The following is a 17,867-nucleotide window of genomic DNA, read 5'->3' on the forward strand; positions in this document are numbered from 1 at the left end:
ATTTTTGGCGGTCAAACTAGCAATTTACAAATTAAGCTCTAAGAACTAGGTTACATTCCATCAGTTATTCGGTCTTGCAGCATTTCAGGCGGTCTACAGCACAATTTTAAGTGTGAAAAGTGTGTAAACTTTAAAGTAATTGTTCAATCCATATATATTTATAAATGTATTTAATTGTATTTTAATATGTGCCCCTAATTTTCAGCTTGCGTCGAAAGTCTTTTAAAAAAATTGAAAATGTTTTGACCAAAAATTAGTTATCATAACGATTATTAACAATATTTGTGACCGCAGATCCCGCTTAATCGTCGGTGTTCTTGCGCGTCATCGCCACCAGATCGACGGCGTTGATGGAGTCCGGAAACATGGAGTGGTAGTTGATCACGGGCACATAGGCCGCCGTGATCACACGCCCGGCAAACCAGCGTCCGTGCAGGGCGTTCACCGCCAGCACAGCAGTCGTTGTTCCCGGGCACTTCACATAGACGGTGCCCGTTGGCGAGGTGGTGTCCACGTGGATGTGCAGCACCCCGCCGTGCTTGGCGCACTCTTCCAACACATCATCTCGGATCTCCACGTCCCAAGTGGGGTTCGTTTCCGTGCGAGGATCAAACATATTGGACAATACGAAGCACTGTGTGGCTATCGACGGAGCCGCCTCCTGTTGCTGCACCGGCGCCGGTTGAGGAGCTGTGGCCAACAGCGCATTGGCCGCCGCCTGGGGCACAGCCAGACCGGCTCCCTCCGCCAGCTTAAACATCAGCTGTAGCCGACCCGTGGCGCCCAGATCGATGCCTGTGCGATCCATCTCATCTGTGTCCAGCGAAGTGGTGTTCATGTCCAGACGCTCCGTCACATTGCCCACTTTCATTAGGCGGCCGGCCAGCTCGAAGCCGTTCAGTTGTTCCAGAGCCTTTTTGGCATCGTCAGCATTGTGGTACTGCAGAAAAGAAAAATGTCATTAATAACGTATAAATACAACTTTGAACCATTAAACGCATTAACAAACAGTTTAAAAATAACCAAAAACCCACCGTTATAAATCCGTATCCCTTGGAACGGCCTGTCTCCGTGTCCATGATCAATTGAATGGCATCGATCTTGCCAAAAGGCTCGAATATGCCCCTCAGCATGTCTTCGGTAATGTTAAAGTGCAGCGATCCCACGTAGAGGCGCATGGGACCCGTGTGACTCTTCGGTTGGAATGCGGGCGTCGCATTCTGGAGGCGATTCTTCTCAGCCTGCGTGTGCTGCACCATGATGGGCACGCCGAGCAGCCGCTGCCCAGACAGGCCCAGGGCCAGGGCCACGGACTCTGGATCCTCGAACTCGATGTATGCGATTCCCTTGAAGCGCTTTGTCTTGTTGCAAGTGATCAGGCGCACGTCGCGCACCTTGCCCACGCTGGAGAAGAACTCCTCCAGATCGCGTGCGCGCACTCGCTGCGATAGCTGGATGCAGAAGACGGTGCGAGCGTCCCGCTCCTCGGGGCTCAGCTCGGTGGGCGGGGTTCTGTCGGTCGCTCCATTCAATGGCGAGCGACGACGGGGCGAGCGGGTACCTCGATGGCGGCTGCTGTAGTTTGCAAAAAATAAACGTTTATTTGTTAAAAATGGAACTGAATATGTAAAGAAATCGCAACTCACTTCCTGTCTTTTGAGCGGGAATGACTGCGCTTGCGTTCACGGATCGGGCTCAGCCGTTTGCGCTGCTGATCGCGGGAGCGACTGCGGCGACGTTTATCCCGGGATCGATCCTGCTGCAGGGGCTTGCTGCTGCTGCCGCCACGTCTATCACGCGAACGACGATCCCTGTCGCGATCGCCGCCACCATGGCGGATGCGACGATCATCTGCTCCTCCGCCACGCTCATCCCGCGATCGACTGCGTCGAGTCCTGTCGCGTTCGCGTTCACGGTCCCGCTCCCGATCTCGATCACCACCGCCTTCTCTGCGGTGTCGATCCCGGTCGCCTCCTTCGCGGTGACGGTCGCGCTCCTTATCTTTGTCCCTGTGGCTGCTGCGTTCACTGCCGCGATCTCGCCGGGATTTGCCATCCCGTGAGCCGCTTCTACTACTGCGAAAGGGAAAAAGTCGGTGTGAGTTGGATTGCGATCCTTAAACAATTAGCAACACTTACCGGGATCGCTTGCTTTGCTTCTTATGTGAGCTTCCCCCGTTCCGTGGTCCATTCTCGTTGTAGTCATCGTCGTGGCCTCCGCCGCCGGGACTGCTGCCGCTGCGCCTTCGTCCACCACGTCCACCGCTGCCCGCACTGACATTCTACACAGATAGGTTGTTTTGTTTGTTTTGTGGATTGGGTGTGGGAGTGGACAGGGAGGATGGGGTGGGTCGGGCGCAAGCAATAATGTAGATACAGATAAGTGGATTATTTTTTGTCGATCGGTTTCAGTTTTTTTGTTTTGGTGGGTGGGAACACATAACGGGTGTTGATAGTTCGTTACGTTGTTGTCGTTGTTGAGATGTTGGTTGATTTTCGATTATATCATTTGAGTTTGTTATGATATATTATTTTTCAGTTTCGAAAATTTTTTTTTTTTTGAATAAGAGAAAGCAAATCAAAGTAAATTAGTTAAATTTTTGGCATCTGCAAGTATATAAAGTAGAAATGCTTAAGTCAACAATGATCATTTGGGGATCATTGCCAATTTTTAGCAAGGTAGTAATAAGGATAATATAGGTATAGATATTTCTTATACGTAGTTTTGGTAAATATATCGTATATATGGCACACACACAGATGGTTCACGACGGCGAGAAATGTTGTCTCCACATGGGCAAATTTCTCATGCTCAATCTCATTCTCAATCAGTTCAGTTTTGGGGGAATGTTTAGCGCTGGCTAGTGGAGTGGACTGGTTGATTGGTTCTCAAAAAGACGTCGTCTATATATATATAGGACATAGACATTATATAAGTAAGATTGTAGTGCTATAGTTTAAGAATTGCTTATTACTTTTTGTTTGTTCAAATAGATTTGGTTTTGGTTTTGGCTTAGCGTTTTGGGCTTTTGTGTTGGTCATTATTGCTTATTTTTTCGATTACTGTTTATGGTAAATCTGTAATTTGTAACTTGAGCGATACTTTCTTTCTTTCTTGTCTGACTGTGAGTGAGAGTAGTAGTAGTGCTGCCTGCTGCCCCAGACAAGTTAGGAGGAGTATATCTGAAATTTAGTGCACGTTCAGTTTCATTGGTTACATAGAGCAGTAAGGTAACGAATTTCAATTGGATTGTGTTCAAAAAACTCAAACATAAACAAATCATATTGAATACAAAATGCCTAGATATGTTTTGGTTTTTTTAATTGTTTTGTAATTTTGTAATTGGTTTTTTTTCGCAGCTTCTGGCACATTCAAAACTTACCAAATGGTCTCCAGCTTTTTGTGTTTAGAATGACCAAAACAATCTCTAGCAACAATATTGAGCTTATTCGATTCTCTGCAAAGACATTTCACCCTTAAGAATTATTCTAGCATTTTTGTTCGGTTTGTAATTTTTTAATGGTGATTGTGTGTGGGTAGTTTTCGGTTGTTCTTAGTGAGACAGCAGATAGGGAGAAATAAGAGCTTGAAACTCAAGATTGGTTGGGGCGAGAGTGACTTTAGTAATGTAATATCACACTTCTAAGATGGGTTCAAGTGTGTTTGATAAACTCAACTTTATCGGACAATAAATATAAGTAATTTCTGAATATCGTTCATGGTACTATCTGCAGTATCTTAAGTTCACACTCTACTGTGGTAAGAACTAAGAAAATTGTTTAACAAAATAAAAGCAGACATATATTTACAGATTTTCGTATGATAACAGACGAGTAATTTCATCTAGGCTTATAAAGATCCTAAACATGATTGTCAAGGTCTTCAAACGACCCGTAGAGATAAGATAAGAAAATGAGAAGCAATTGTAAGTGCTAAAAGTCCGTTTCGATCAGTCCGAAAAGATCAAAGTCAAAGTTAATAAACAATACGATGGGGTTAAGCAAGATATTTTTGCGAAAGGTATGATAACTCCAGAGGACCAGGACTTGGTTTAAGTTAAATGTATACTTTTTCCAGACACTTGTTACGTCGCTTTCAGATGCCCTTGCAGCCCTGCCGAATATTTTGCACCCCACTGTACCCACTGCACTGGACACGACTGTTGCGAATGCCGAGCGGAAAGTGAACAACACAAACCCACACACAGACAGATTCTCGTTGGCGAAATTATTTTCTGTATGCACGGGCAGTCATGTATGAAGTCTATAGATAAAAAAAAAATTACGAAAATCAGCACGCAGTGCACCGTTTCGTGTGGCGGTTTCTTATTTATCAACAAAATTAGGTTAAAAATCGATTTAAGACCACTCAGTATGCATCGAGTGCACATGTGTGTATGTGTGTGTGTGCCCGAGACGACGACTTACATACAAACACAGAATGCACGTACGTACACAGCGCGCCTGTGGGTGTCTATGTGGGGAGAAGAAGTATATAAACATACATGTGAAGTAACTGTTTTTCATTTTGTTTTCGCAGCAAAATAATCGCATTTGGTTGGCACTTAAACCAGTGGGACTTAATTTAAACGACTAACGCCTGATATGCGCCAGTCGAAACTTACGTTTTTCTGATACGGCGCCTCGAGCATCGCCTCCACATCAAAGTCCTCGGCCATCTTCGAAAATTTCTGCGGTTCTACCCGGGGTGCTCCGTGAAAAAAGTCCCCTGCTCGGCGTCTGGCACGTTTGGGGAAAGCAAAATGTGGTGGTGACGCTCAGCGCAATTCGCAGAACCACTTACGAACTCCTCTCTCGACTTTGGGGCTTATCAATGCACAGTTCTGGGATTTTTTGTGAATTTTCCACCAGTTTTTCCTCTGTAGCGTGGCTGCTTGTTTTCGGCTTCGATGTCAATATATCGATAATTTTTGAAAAAAATACCTATTCAACTCGTGATATTTTTTCAACTAATAAATCGAATATCGATATTTTGCGCCGCTGTCGCGTAAATGCCAGAAAACGCAAGTGTCAGCCTTAAGTTAACGGTACGGCAAATATATCTCAATATCAATAAATATACCTTTTTTGTTAATTAAAAATAATTATTTAAACCGTGATAAGTGTTAACTATATGTAACTTATAGATAGAGTGGAATCGATATCACTATACCATCTATTATCCAATGCTATCGATATGCTACTAAGGCCTGTTTAGATGGGCCATTTCTGCATAACCTTTAAAATCCGCTTCAGCTTTTTTTTATGGAAAGAAATGAAATCTCTTTCATGGATGGAGTTAATGCTGAAACTTAAAGCCTAGCACTCATATAAAACAACATATTATCGAAAATAAATAATAGTTATTATCGACAAAGGTCGATTTCAAATTTTGAAAAGCCAGAAATCCCGCCGATTGTTGCATAGCTGAATATGGCGGGGAAACGGCTGACTGGGCAGCACAGATACCATCACATCGAAAAGCAGCAAAATTCTGTTGGTAAACATACGCAAGGAGAAGTCGAAGTCTGGCGAATTAATGCGCCAGCATGCAAGTGCAACCAGTTGATTGCTATTCCCTGGATACAGTGAACCTGGCGGAACCCTTCTGAATGGATTTACAGCCGCTTCGCAGTGTAGAGCTAGAAACGAGCACCTGCAGTTGCTGTTGAGTCATCAGCATTTAGCCAAATAGCCAAAAAACAAGGCCAACAGTCGTTAGAACCACCCAACTTGCTGACCAGGTAGCCCCAGAGGCAGCCCTAGGTGAGCCACAGGTGAGAGGCGTAGTCTTCGCCGAGGATGGCGTAAGCCGATCCAAGCGAACCACCACCCCATCAAGCCAAATAATCGTTACGCGTCGCTGACTAGGTGTGTCTAAACTCCGACTAACTTTCGTCTACGTTTGCAGAGCGCGCGCATACACACACGCACACCACCCAGTGTCCCAAAACTCCCAGAAAACCAACCCATTTCGGCACTAGCCCCAATGGAGGACTACAAGTTCCTGTTCAAAATCGTCCTGGTGGGCAATGCGGGCGTGGGAAAGACCTGCCTGGTGCGCCGCTTCACCCAGGGGCTGTTTCCACCCGGCCAGGGTGCCACCATCGGCGTGGACTTCATGATCAAGACGGTGGAGGTGGAGGGCGAGAAGATCAAGCTGCAGATCTGGGACACCGCTGGCCAGGAGCGCTTTCGCTCCATCACGCAGAGCTACTATCGATCGGCCCACGCTCTGATCCTGGTCTACGACATCAGCTGCCAACCCACGTTCGACTGCCTGCCCGATTGGCTGCGCGAGATCCAGGAGTATGCCAACTCCAAGGTGCTCAAGATTCTGGTGGGGAACAAGACGGACCGCGATGACCGCGAGATACCCACGCAGATTGGCGAGGAGTTCGCCAAACAGCACGACATGTACTTCCTGGAGACGTCCGCCAAGGAGGCGGAGAATGTGGAGCGGCTGTTCTACGAGATAGCCGCCGAGCTGATTGGACAGGCCAGGAGCAAGGATGGCAGTAGTTCGGCTGCGGCGGCGGCCGCCCAGCGCCAGTCGGAGGGCAGCTCCATTGGGCTGGGGACCTTCAGCGCCAAGGCAGCGCAGAGCAATTGCTGCGGCGGGCACTCCAGCGGCGGCGGCAGCACCAACTCTAGTCAAGTGGGCTGAGCTGCAAACTGAACTGGACACTGAGCAGCTACTCTATAAATAGTTAAGGACTAATCGTGATATTTCAATGATTTTTACCATCAAGCTCCCCTATTCTAACATCTCTTCATTTGTTATACGACCTTGTTTACCGATTATCACTATTAGCATCTACTCCTAAGGCGAATACGAAGCTGCAGTTCTGCGTGGAGCGTCTAATCGTGGATGATTTATAACTTTAACTTGATAAATATCTTTACTTTCGATAACTTTACAGGAAAAGTATTTAAAACTATTTTTAGATTTGACTAAACTACAATAATAACAAATAGACCAAATTATATAAGTTAACCAAGAAACACGGTTAGGATACACTTATAATGGCAAACAGAACTGGAAACCGAGCAGCTAATCTATAAATAGTTAAACACTTACCGTGATATTCTGTTAATCCTTTTCAATGTATTGTTTTTTTTTTTTAATTTAAACCACAAGCTCCTTCAACTTTAATTATTTTCCTATTATTTATAAAGCCAAACTATGATAATGCTTACAATTTACTGATCGTCCTAGAATTCTTTTTAGCTACCCCCAAATGTTTAGTGCCCCAATTATCACGATTAATAACTACTCCAAAACTAGCTGTCAATGACTAAGGATGCTAAATATTTGTGTTATAAGCGCCTAATTTTATTGATTCGTATTATGTTACCGTATTGATCCAATTTTGGATCGTTTACCACGTGAGCATCACAATCGCAGCCAAATGCTGCGAGGAATTTATGATATCAATAATGCACAGAATTCTGTTTATTTTGATTGTTTCCTAAGAAGTATTGCATATATCATGCATTGAAATTTTTGTATACATTTACAATTTATGCGTATTTATTTGCAATTATGTTTAAATATTTTTATGATTAATGTGCAATCATTTTTAACGCAATTTTTAAAAGGTACTCGTACTAGTGTTTAAGGTAATTTCATGACATTCCAAAAATTAAGAAGTAGTAACTGTATGGATAGACCAGAAAACTGAATAAAAGAAATAAACTAAAAAGCAAGTGTTTGAAATTAATTTAGAAGGGTATTCTATGCAGATATGACACATAAGAAGACCTCTTTCTAATATGCTGTTTTGTGCTCGAATATAATATATTTGAAATATATGTCCGTATAAGAATTAACAACATATTAACAAGGAAAGAATTAAGAATTGTGTTTTTAATAAAATATAGGGTTAGATATCAAAGTTGCTTAGATATTTGATAAATTCCTTGTTGCTTTGTTTACCTTCCAGAAGTTTTATTTAAAAACTTGATCGGGGCATTCATTTCTCTTTTTCACTTTGAACTATATAGTTTATAAATCTTGAGTTAAGCTATAAATTGTGATTACAAGTTTGGAAGGGAAGTTTGGAACTAAATGAATCATTCTAAGAATTTGTAAGCTTTTAACAACCCCTTTGCTAGCTTCACGGCGACGAAAATTGCGGCTGTGGTCGGAAAGGCAATAGTAGAATTGGGACCAATCCGCAGAACTTTGAAAACGCTTCGAACTTCGGGCTTGTAGGTGCCCTCATGTGCTGCAGTTAAGGGATTTTTTTTCCTTTCTTGTTTTTTTTTTTATTTATTCCAAACTATTTCGCGTTCGTGCTCAATTAAAATAAAGTTAATCACTTTTATAACAATATTTGATATAATAAACAGCCTCTCTGAAATACAAATCCTTAGGACTACTGAGACTAAGCCTTCAACAAATCATTGGTCAGCTCGACGCCGAAGAAAACTGCGGCTGTAGAGGGAAAGGCACGTAGTAGAACTGGGAGAATTCCGCGGAAAAGAGCTCTGGGCCCTTCTGTGGCCATAAGGTCTCTAAAAACGCTTCGAATGCCATGCTTGTAAGTGCCTTCAGGCGCTGCAATTAAGGCATTTATAAATAATTGCACGCAGAACAGATGGTGAATGTCTCACCTGACTGTAGACGGCTTTTCAGTACATCGAAGGGCACGGCCAAAGTCCAAAACACTATACCGGCAGTTCCGCCGGACAGAATCGTTGATGTGGTGCTGATCTGTCCAGTCTTGGACTTCTTTCTGGCCAATTCCTGCAGGAACTCATAGGTTACAAAATAAAAACCGGTGGGCGAGTCTGTGGGATATAAATTACACGTTACCATAACAACTGGCTTGAAATAGTTAGTAACCAACCTCTCAGAATGCAGGCACAGGTTCCCTTGAATAGGCTTCTGATGCCACCCTGCCTATAAAGCTTGGCAGCCGTGTCCATGGTGCCATTATAGACTAGTGGGCCACTGGACACGGTTTGTGTTTGAAGCAGGACCTTTATGCGATCGCTGGGCACAGTGACGAGGGCGGAACAAACTCCGGCCAAGGCGCCCGCGACGAAGATCTGCGGGTAGGTGAGCTTGATGTGGTCGTCAGTTTGGAACAATCTTTTGCCCGCCGCATACACGGCAAAGTCCACGGCGTAGATGGGAGTCACCCCCAACAGGGGAGCCGAAATTCCTCTGTAGAATCCGCGGAAACCCTCTTGCCGAAAGATTCTGGCGGTACAGTCCATTACTCCCTTGTAGCGCGGTGGTTGTCCGGGGTGGGGAGTGGGCATGGTTTGAAGGCGAACCTGGTGAAAGCAGGGAACGTACATATATTACATGATTCCAAGGTCAGACTAGAACCTATTTTTTAATGCTCACCTTTATTGTGTCCAAGGGATAGCCGACAAGGACATTGCACATACCACCCACTCCCCCTGCTATGAAGGACTTTACGGGGTTGGATTTATCTCCCGGCGCGATCTCCACCTCCTCCATGGCGGGGTTTCAAAGGTTTACGTAAACACTGTGGGAATTCCGTCAGCCTCCGCAGGAACGCACGTGTTTGCAAATGCTGGCTTTTAGGGCGGCGCTATCGATGGCCTGTTGGCTGACCGCTCGGTTGATGACCTTTGATAATACTGTGTGCTTCCAAATAGCGCGAGAATACAACTTCCATGATCAAACGATGCCCTTATCTATTTCAAATATTTCATCGGCCTTCCCAAACTTACAGCAGCAACAGCTGTTACGGTAACATCGAGTTAGTATAGAGTTATCGATAATATCGTGTTTAATCGCCAGAGCTGAATGTAGCATCTTGACATTTTTTTGGTATTTTAGTATCATTGCTATAAAAAAAAGTATTTTTCCTTGAGCCGTGAGAAGGCTGATTATACCTTGGTCACACTAACGTCCCGGCATTTTTAGCGGATACCGCGTGAATTTCTGTTTTGTTTTAATTATTTTTAATGCCAGGTTGCAGATAGCCGGGAACCGCAGAGAGCAGCAGCAGGAATGGCCGATAGCCCGTTCCCGATGAGCAACCGCAGTGGCCTGCTGCGCACCACCCTGAACGGCTCCATTGGGCCGCAGAACCTGTCCCACTCGCTGCTCCTCCTCGAGCAGAGCAACGCGGCTCTGGAGGATCGAGCGCTCGTCGAGGACGTCGGCGACGATCTGGATCGCGGTAAGAGCCGCGTGGACGTGCTATTCCCGCAGTTCTTCGACGTGCTGCAGGCGCAGGGCGGCGGACAAGAGGCGTTTGAGGTGATCCAGTCGCTGACCCATGTCTGCCGCGGTGTCGTGGAGCAGCTGGAGCTGGAGATCGAGCGTGGTGTGGGTGGGGCACAGGGCGCCAGGCAGCGCGAGGCCATCCTCGCTTGGCTGCGCCAGGAGATCTACACGTGGCGACTGTTGCACGCCCTCTTCTACGACCGCATCCTATTACAGTCCGATACCCAGGCGGATGATGAGATGCATGACGGTCCCACTTTGGGCGGGAGCGAGAAGGAGGTCATCCAGCAGCTGTACACCATCAACGCCACGCTGCGAGAGTACCAGCTGGTCGTAGACTGGCTGGAGGCCTGCTACGAACCGAAGGACCAGCAGAACCCGCTGCACTGCCACGACCGCATGATGGCCTGGGAGAACACGCTCTTCCAGCTAGAGAACCTGCAGGGCGCTGCCTTTGGCAAGGGCCACGAAATTGTCACGCGCCTGGATCCGGATGCACCCGTCCGCGAAAAGCGTCCGCTGCACGCCCTCGACGAGGAGGACAATCTGCGTCTTTCCCGCGCCATCTTTGCGGCCATTCGCTCGGGTCGCGTCGACGAGGGCCTGAAGCTGTGCAAGCACTACGGCCAGACCTGGCGGGCGGCCATCCTCGAAGGCTGGCGCCTTCACGAGGATCCTAATTTCGAGCAGAATGTCTCTGTAGTCCATGAAAAGCTGCCCATCGAGGGCAACCCCAGGAGGGACATCTGGAAGCGCTGCGCCTGGATGCTGGCCGATTCCAAGAACTACGACGAGTACAGCCGGGCAACGGCAGGTGTCTTTTCCGGCCACCTGGGCTCACTGAAGACCCTCCTGTGCAGTAACTGGCATGATTTGCTGTGGGCCCACCTAAAGGTCCAGATTGACATCCGTGTGGAGTCGGAGATACGCGGTTGCTGCCTGAAGCGCTACCAACCGATGCCCGACGACTACTGGAACGGCAAGATGACCATGGAGCAGATCTTCGACGAGCTAAACGTTGCCAAGGATGCCTCTGTGCGAGACTTTGCGCAGGGTCAACTGGGCATTATCCAACGCCATTTAATTTTGGATACCTGCGGAGAGCTGCTCCAGCACATGGCGTGCTGGGTTGAGAAAGATGCCGGTCAATTGTCACCCCACCAACTGCGCTTCATGGCCCACATTGTGCTCTTCCTGCGCCAAATCGGACGTGTAGAGAAGGAGCGACAGGCGGAGAAGATCATTGCCGCCTATGTGGAGGCCTTGATTGCGAGGGGCGAGCCCCAACTGATAGCCTACTATGCAGCAGCTCTCTCGAATCCACTGCAGGTCAAGCTGTACTCGCGTTTCCTGGAGCAGGTGGAGCAGAAGCGCCAGCGGGAATTAGCTCTGGATGCCGCCCTGGACGCAGGCCTGGACGTGGAGCAAATTACACGTCTCACCGTGGAGAACATTCGACTCGTCCACCACGCTCCTGGGGAGTTCGGTGAGCCGCACTCGGGCGAGATCTCCGTGCCCGATCAGCGCAAAATCTCAGCCCTTGAGTGGCTCCTTCATTTGCCGGAGCAGCGCGGTGAGCTGCTGTGGCAGGCCAACGCCATGATGCGCACCTACCTGGCCTGCAACAAGATGGAGTGCGTGCGCCAGACCTTCCGCATGGTGCCCGGCGACATAGTGCAGCAGATCGTAAACTTGTACAGCTCGGTGGACCACATTCCGCCGCGCGAGGAGTGCTGCGTGAAGGAGTACCTCTGCTACAAGGTGTACCTCTCTGGCGTGGATAGCTTTGTGGAGTGGAACCGCCTGCAGCAGAACAAGCCAAAGAAGCCGCAGGCTGGACACTCTGCCTCCGCTCAAGACAACTTCACGGAGCGCATGGCTAGTGAGCGCAAAGAGCAGGCTTACCGGTCGGAAGTCCTGCGCTGGGAGCACAAGGTCAAGGAGCAGGCCAAACGTAAGGACAAACCCTTAGATACAGAGACTTTGATCCCTAACACTGTTTTCCTTTAAGAAACCATCGAAACCCTGTACAATGTGCTGATGTTCCCGGACAAGGGATGGCTGGTGGATCCGTTCATCGCCAAGCAGCCCGAGAACGCCGTGCAGCTGAACTGGGAGCACCGCCTGCTGCAGATGGAGAAGCTGCGCTCCATCTGCATACCGGAAATCGCCCTGCTCCTGAACGACGTCATGTTCAAGTCGGGCGACTTTGCGGGCTGCGTGCGCCTGGCGGATGAGATCTCCGGCGAAGGCCGGCAGCTCTACAAGGTGTACACGAAGCACAAGCTAGCCGAGCTGCTGGCCAAGATCGCGGACGCCTCGCTGGAGCTGCTCAACTCAAAACTGGATCCCTGGGGCTACCCCATAACAGTCTAGCAGTATAACTTGTGTCATTTGCGATTACATTCTAACTTTAAACGTTTATTATTTATGCACTGTTCACTTACACAACTAACGAGCGGAAAAAATGGGAGGAGTTGGGGCTTAGGAGTTGTTGTCCACCGCAGCCGCGTTGTTCTCGTCGCACCCGTTGCTGTGCTTCAGCAGGTAGGAGGCCAGGAACTGGATGGGGTCCGTGGGCCGTTCGCGGGCAAGGGCCTGCAGTCCGTGGAGCAGAACCGGCGCCACCGTCTGGTCGAGGTACTGTCGCGTGGGCATGGAGCTGGTCTCGCCACTGGGCTTCTTGGCCGCCGTCTGCTGCTGCTGCTGGGCCACTGGATTCGTAGATTGGCCCACGGCGGTGGCTCCGGACGCAGCTGCTCCCGGAGCGGCGGTCGAGTTGTTCTGTGCGTTGTTGCTGCTGTTCTGCTCCTTGGCTGAATCTGCAGGCGGATTCGGTGTGGGCGCCGGGGAGATGGGAGCATCGGTCTTGGCCTCCATGTCAATATCTATCCGGGGTTTAGCAAATCTCGGGTTTTCAGCTGGCGTCTTGGGAGCACTCCAAACCAATTCAATTCGATCAAAATTTACATTGGGCTCGCAGGGTTGCCAAGTGTGCATCGGAAATCGATAAGCCCCGATGTATGCGGTGGCCGTGATTTTTCCCTGCTACTTTGTCACGAACGTGACTCGATAGGAAAAGAGACCTCCGCTATCGAGAAAATTATCGACTGTCATCCCCAATTGATCCAATTGGGTGAAAATTAGAAAACCTAGGAAAATCGCACAGATCAATTAAAACATGACGGAGCTGCTGATTGATCCGGACATCCGCGTGTGGGTGTTCCTGCCCATCGTGCTGATCACCTTCCTGGTGGGCATTGTGCGCCACTACGTTTCCATACTGATTTCCACGCAGAAGAAGGCCGAGATCACCCAGATCCAGGACAGGTGAGGGAGCAAAGGGCGCTGGAGGAGCTTTCCTTGGTAACACATAACAATGCCATCCCATCCACAGCCAGGCGATGATCCGGGCGCGTCTGCTACGCGAGAACGGCAAGTATCTGAGCGCCCAGAGCTTCTCCATGCGGAAGAACTTCTTCAACAACGAGGAGACCGGCTACTTCAAGACCCAGAAGCGGCCGCCCGTTGCCCAGAACTCATCCGCCATGCTGACCGACATGGTCAAGGGCAACTTCATCAACGTGCTGCCCATGGTCGTGATTGGCGGATGGATCAACTGGATGTTCTCGGGCTTCGTCACCACCAAGGTGCCCTTCCCTCTGACCCTGCGCTTCAAGCCCATGCTGCAGCGGGGCGTGGAGCTAGCCTCCCTGGACGCCGCCTGGGTCTCCTCGGCCTCCTGGTACTTCCTCAACGTGTTCGGTCTGCGCTCCATTTACACTCTGGTCCTCGGCGAGAACAACCATGCCGACCAGACGCAGGCCCAGGCGGATGCCATGACGGGCGCCGCTATGACCATGCCCCAGGATCCGAAGGCGGCCTTCAAGGCCGAGTGGGAGGCGCTGGAGATCACGGAGTACCACAACGCCCTCAAGAACATCGACGCCGACATGCTGACCATTGCCAGCGCTGCCGCGGACAAGAGTCCCTGAGTGACGAGGCCTTCGGGCTTAACCTAATTAAGATATTTTAGCAAATTCATAAAGTAACAAAGCCGATTTTGTTTAGAGTCCTGGGTTGAAACAAAGCGAGTTGTGCGTCCATAACAAGTGCTTATATTAAAACTGTTTAAAATCAAGTACAACCCCAAATCCGAGAAAGAAAGTTAACAATTTGGGTAAGGATGTTCCAAAACTGGTCTGTGACTGGCAATTTTAAAGATGTAGTCCCACTCCCAGTCGCGTGTCAACTGAATGAAAAGTAAGAATGAACAGGAAAGGTAACTTAGTAGTAGGCCTCTTCGGTGGCCTCTGTTTGAGGAGCTGGTTCCTCCGGAGCGGCGGCGGGCTCCGGAGGAGCGGAAACTGGTGGCGAGGGAGCCTTCTGGAGAACAGGCGGCGAAGGAGACTTCTGCAGCACGGGTTCCGGCTCACTGGGAGCATCTGTGGGGGGACCTTCCTGCTCAACGGCCTTCGCAGCACCCTTCTCCCCGCGCCCCGTGTTCAAGGGAGACGGCGGACGGGCGGTGGCCTGCACCTTGAACTGTTTCTCCGGCTTCTTGAGGTCCTTGGGCTTGCCCATCAGGCGATAATCGTTGGGCAACTCCGCCTCCCCGTAGAGCTTGTCTGCAAAGTAGATGCGCCGGATGCGAATGTTGGCATGTAGCTGCAGGGACACCGTCTCCAGGTAGTTGGAACCGTAGGCACGGCGTGTGAAGTCGGCTAGGTTGAACTGGATCTGGTTCCAGCCCGGGGACATGCCCATCGGCATGGCCGTACAGAAGGGCTTCACCGAGGTCTTGCTCTGGAAATTGGACACCCGGAAGCGGCGCATGAAGCGCTGATCGTCTTGAATCTTAGGAGTTTGTACAGGATTTAAAGCTCAACATGATCTCTCCTTGGAAAACACCTCAACTAACCTTGACTTCAAAGCAAAAGTACTTGTGCATGTTCTTTATCAGGAGCACCAGGAAGGGCAGCTTGATGCCCAGCTGCTCCTTGCACTCGCTGGGGCAGTGTATGAAAGTGGTGGACACATTGGAGCCCATAATCTCGAGCACCAGCGACTTGATGTCCTCATCGTAGATGCGCTTGATGTACCCATTCTTTGTCTGTCCAAGGAATTATTGTACAGGTCCAGAGGTAATGATACTTCTGATACTCACATAGGATGACCAGTTGTTCAGGGGCGAGCTGCCCACGCTGTAGAGCACGGTGAGGAATCCTTTCTGATAGGCTGAACGATACATTGTCGATTGTATTTTTAGAACTGTGTGTCTGGTTTATAAGATCAAGCTACGGTCAGTCCCCAAGTGACTGATTACAAACAGCAAACTTAAGCTATATCTAGACTAATTGTAGAAGGGATTGTAGGTGACCCAGTGGGCGCGCTCCTGGTCCTTTTCGGTCTTGTGGGAGGTGAAGAGCGACTTGTAGACGTCGCTGGCCTTCGGATCCTTGGCCACGCTAAAGTCGCTCTTAAGGCGTTTCATTTCTGGATCCTGCATGGCATTCACGGCACCTAGTCGCTTGACCTGGCCCACGGCCTTCACTCTCGAGCTGGTGGTAGGCTTTTCCACAGCTGCAGACTTGGATGTGGAGGCGACTGGCTCCGGGGACTCTTCGGGCTCAGCCTTAACCTCTACCTTCTTGGTTGCTTTCTTTTCCTTCTTGGAGGACTTGCGCTTGGCTGCACGCATTTCCATCTTAACACGCATCAGCTCCAAGTCCTCGTCGTTGCCATTGAGCACCACCACGTCCTCGACGCTGTAGGGAGCCTGGCACAGCGGACAAGTGCTGGCCGCGCTTCCTTTAATCTGCTTCAAGGCCCGCTCGGACACCACGCAGCCGCAGCTCCAAAGAGCCACGAACCGGAACTTGCCGGACATCTCCAGGCCAATCAGCTTGCAGATGTACGGGGCATGTCGTGTGTCTAGCAGGCCATCTGACTTGTCCTCCTCCGTGAAGGCGGGATTGGGAGTGGGATTGAGTTGGCGGATGTCCTTCATGCTCTTCACGTGCGCCGCCGTCTCTGGCATTGGCTCCTTCTCCAGGAGTCGCTCGATGACGCTCTGTTTGGAGTACAGTCTGCCCATGCCGCACATGGCGATCGGCTCCTGGAGGCTCTGCTGGGTCAGGGCGCAGTGGCGCCAGCGGAACTCCCTCTCCGCATCCTTGTCTTTCTGATGGGTTGAAAACATAGGAGTTAGTCTGGCCAGAAGGAGCTGGAATGGGATTCTCTTACCTGCTCCGGCTTTTGCTTGACGCGCACCAACTCATCACGCCTGGGAATGGTTCCACCATCGCAACCCATTATAATACGTAAATTTTGGGAATATCCAAGCTTATGTTCAAGAGTAGTTTGTTTGGCAGCTTCTTCCTGAAATTAGCAATTCAAAAGTGAAGACAATACGTGGTTTTCTAGCCATTCGTAAGCTACTCACTCAAAATAAGCAGTATTTCTGTACAAAAAAACTCTTTCTTGCGTTAATTATATGTAAATGCAGTGTAAAGTACGCTTTATTCACAATTCTTTATTATTTATATTTTTCGTAGAGATGGAAGCACACAGGTGTATCGATAACAGGGGTATTTATCGAGTACATTGTCATCGATAGTAATATAGATAGATAATTTGAAAAAATAATTTAAAATATAAGTTGATTAACGTCTAATTTAAAGCTAAAGGTATAACTCTTAAAGGAAAAGGTAAAAAACTGTGTTTCCAGTTTTGTTTATGTTCATGACATTTTAGAATTCCTTTACTAAGAAATTTCAGCCATTGAGGAAAAGACCGTAAATTAAACTTATGTTACCATGAATTTTGTCGAAAAAGGTATTGTTTAGTTCGTATGAACGGTCTCGATTCGTAGTCGAATATTTTTCGAGTTTTTACGATATAAACAGAGGCTTACAGTCACGAAATCGTTAAACAAAATTCACATTTTCTAAGGTAGTCATTTGGTGGCATTCGAGTTTTAAGCCAATGCTTATGTATAACGCATTAACAGGTTATGCGCAACTCGAAACATACAAAAAAAAGTTGCTGTATTATATAAAAAATACAAGTTAATATAAAGTTAATAGTTTAACATACTTTAAATTAAGAAATATTATATAAATATGTGTATATATTTTTAACTATGGATTTTTATAGTTTTTTTTTATGATTTCTCTAATAAGCACTATTATTGTCTGGCATCTTTTTAATTTCCAACATCTCCCGCTGCTCTTTGAATTTCATTTGGTTTTCTTGCCGGAGTTATCTGCTCCCGCCGGGCTTAGCATGCTTTCCAGGGGCTCCGCATCTGAGCTGGTCGCGCATAGGAGCGGATCGATAATCGCATAAAATTATAACTTATTAATAAAATAAAAGAAAATAATTATTTCTTAAGTTGTAATCTGTTATAGTATAATATTTTGCTTTGAACCCGCAAAATAGGCATCTATATTTTTTAATTTTAAAATTGTTATTCAAATTTCTTTGTGAAGAAAACTACACCCTAGCTATACAATTAGCTTGGATTGTATTAAAAAAATGTTTGCTGTAACATAGTGACCGTATTATTAGTTTAATGGTAGCCACCTTTTAATGTTCCTTATAATCAATGTATGTATTTATATTGTTTAAATGGTCCATTTCTTGTGACG

At 47.9% G+C, this 17,867-nt stretch overlaps 8 protein-coding genes across 10 annotated transcripts; 3 read left to right on the forward strand and 5 right to left on the reverse strand.

Moving 5' to 3' along the window:
- Positions 1-153: 153 nt before the first annotated feature.
- On the reverse strand, positions 154-4,950 carry LOC108033943 (RNA-binding protein 39). Of its 2 annotated transcripts, XM_017108628.3 has the most exons (6): positions 4,804-4,950; positions 4,625-4,739; positions 2,139-2,281; positions 1,647-2,075; positions 1,035-1,575; positions 154-940 (listed from the first exon to the last, which is right to left on the reverse strand). In XM_017108628.3, the coding sequence occupies exons 2-6, from the start codon at positions 4,676-4,678 to the stop codon at positions 302-304; spliced, it is 1,806 nt and encodes a 601-aa protein (XP_016964117.1). In that variant the 5' UTR covers positions 4,679-4,739; positions 4,804-4,950; the 3' UTR covers positions 154-301. The 2 variants fall into 2 exon arrangements, with proteins under 2 accessions (XP_016964117.1, XP_050740978.1); XM_050885021.1 differs by having other exon boundaries at positions 4,625-4,931.
- Positions 4,951-5,451: 501 nt separating this feature from the next.
- LOC108034108 (ras-related protein Rab-30) lies at positions 5,452-7,705 on the forward strand. 2 transcript variants are annotated; one of them, XM_044094316.2, is made up of 2 exons: positions 5,452-5,776; positions 5,911-7,705. In XM_044094316.2, exon 2 carries the CDS (start codon positions 5,989-5,991, stop codon positions 6,664-6,666), a length of 678 nt encoding a protein of 225 aa, XP_043950251.1. In that variant the 5' UTR covers positions 5,452-5,776; positions 5,911-5,988; the 3' UTR covers positions 6,667-7,705. The 2 variants fall into 2 exon arrangements, with proteins under 2 accessions (XP_043950251.1, XP_016964374.1); XM_017108885.3 differs by having other exon boundaries at positions 5,452-5,765.
- A 535-nt stretch (positions 7,706-8,240) lies between these two features.
- On the reverse strand, positions 8,241-9,746 carry LOC108034107 (mitochondrial magnesium exporter 1). The gene is made up of 4 exons (XM_017108884.3): positions 9,361-9,746; positions 8,855-9,287; positions 8,619-8,795; positions 8,241-8,562 (listed from the first exon to the last, which is right to left on the reverse strand). The coding sequence occupies exons 1-4, from the start codon at positions 9,475-9,477 to the stop codon at positions 8,390-8,392; spliced, it is 900 nt and encodes a 299-aa protein (XP_016964373.1). The 5' UTR covers positions 9,478-9,746; the 3' UTR covers positions 8,241-8,389.
- Positions 9,747-9,873: 127 nt separating this feature from the next.
- LOC108033855 (nuclear pore complex protein Nup107) lies at positions 9,874-12,639 on the forward strand. The gene is made up of 2 exons (XM_017108490.1): positions 9,874-12,169; positions 12,227-12,639. Exons 1-2 carry the CDS (start codon positions 9,997-9,999, stop codon positions 12,589-12,591), a joined length of 2,538 nt encoding a protein of 845 aa, XP_016963979.1. The 5' UTR covers positions 9,874-9,996; the 3' UTR covers positions 12,592-12,639.
- On the reverse strand, positions 12,616-13,215 carry LOC108033859 (protein dpy-30 homolog). The gene has a single exon (XM_017108496.3). The coding sequence runs from the start codon at positions 13,213-13,215 to the stop codon at positions 12,700-12,702; it is 516 nt and encodes a 171-aa protein (XP_016963985.1). The 3' UTR covers positions 12,616-12,699.
- A 171-nt stretch (positions 13,216-13,386) lies between these two features.
- On the forward strand, positions 13,387-14,369 carry LOC108033858 (ER membrane protein complex subunit 3). The gene is made up of 2 exons (XM_017108495.3): positions 13,387-13,545; positions 13,613-14,369. Exons 1-2 carry the CDS (start codon positions 13,397-13,399, stop codon positions 14,208-14,210), a joined length of 747 nt encoding a protein of 248 aa, XP_016963984.1. The 5' UTR covers positions 13,387-13,396; the 3' UTR covers positions 14,211-14,369.
- Positions 14,311-15,528, reverse strand: LOC108033857 (uncharacterized). Its single transcript, XM_017108492.3, has 3 exons — positions 15,383-15,528; positions 15,137-15,328; positions 14,311-15,072 (listed from the first exon to the last, which is right to left on the reverse strand). Exons 1-3 carry the CDS (start codon positions 15,464-15,466, stop codon positions 14,503-14,505), a joined length of 846 nt encoding a protein of 281 aa, XP_016963981.1. The 5' UTR covers positions 15,467-15,528; the 3' UTR covers positions 14,311-14,502.
- On the reverse strand, positions 15,450-16,821 carry LOC108033856 (replication termination factor 2). Its single transcript, XM_017108491.3, has 3 exons — positions 16,661-16,821; positions 16,462-16,596; positions 15,450-16,399 (listed from the first exon to the last, which is right to left on the reverse strand). The coding sequence occupies exons 2-3, from the start codon at positions 16,528-16,530 to the stop codon at positions 15,569-15,571; spliced, it is 900 nt and encodes a 299-aa protein (XP_016963980.1). The 5' UTR covers positions 16,531-16,596; positions 16,661-16,821; the 3' UTR covers positions 15,450-15,568.
- Positions 16,822-17,867: the final 1,046 nt, after the last annotated feature.

Source organism: Drosophila biarmipes, chromosome 2L (genome assembly GCF_025231255.1).
Source record: "Drosophila biarmipes strain raj3 chromosome 2L, RU_DBia_V1.1, whole genome shotgun sequence".
Lineage (NCBI taxonomy): Eukaryota > Metazoa > Arthropoda > Insecta > Diptera > Drosophilidae > Drosophila > Drosophila biarmipes.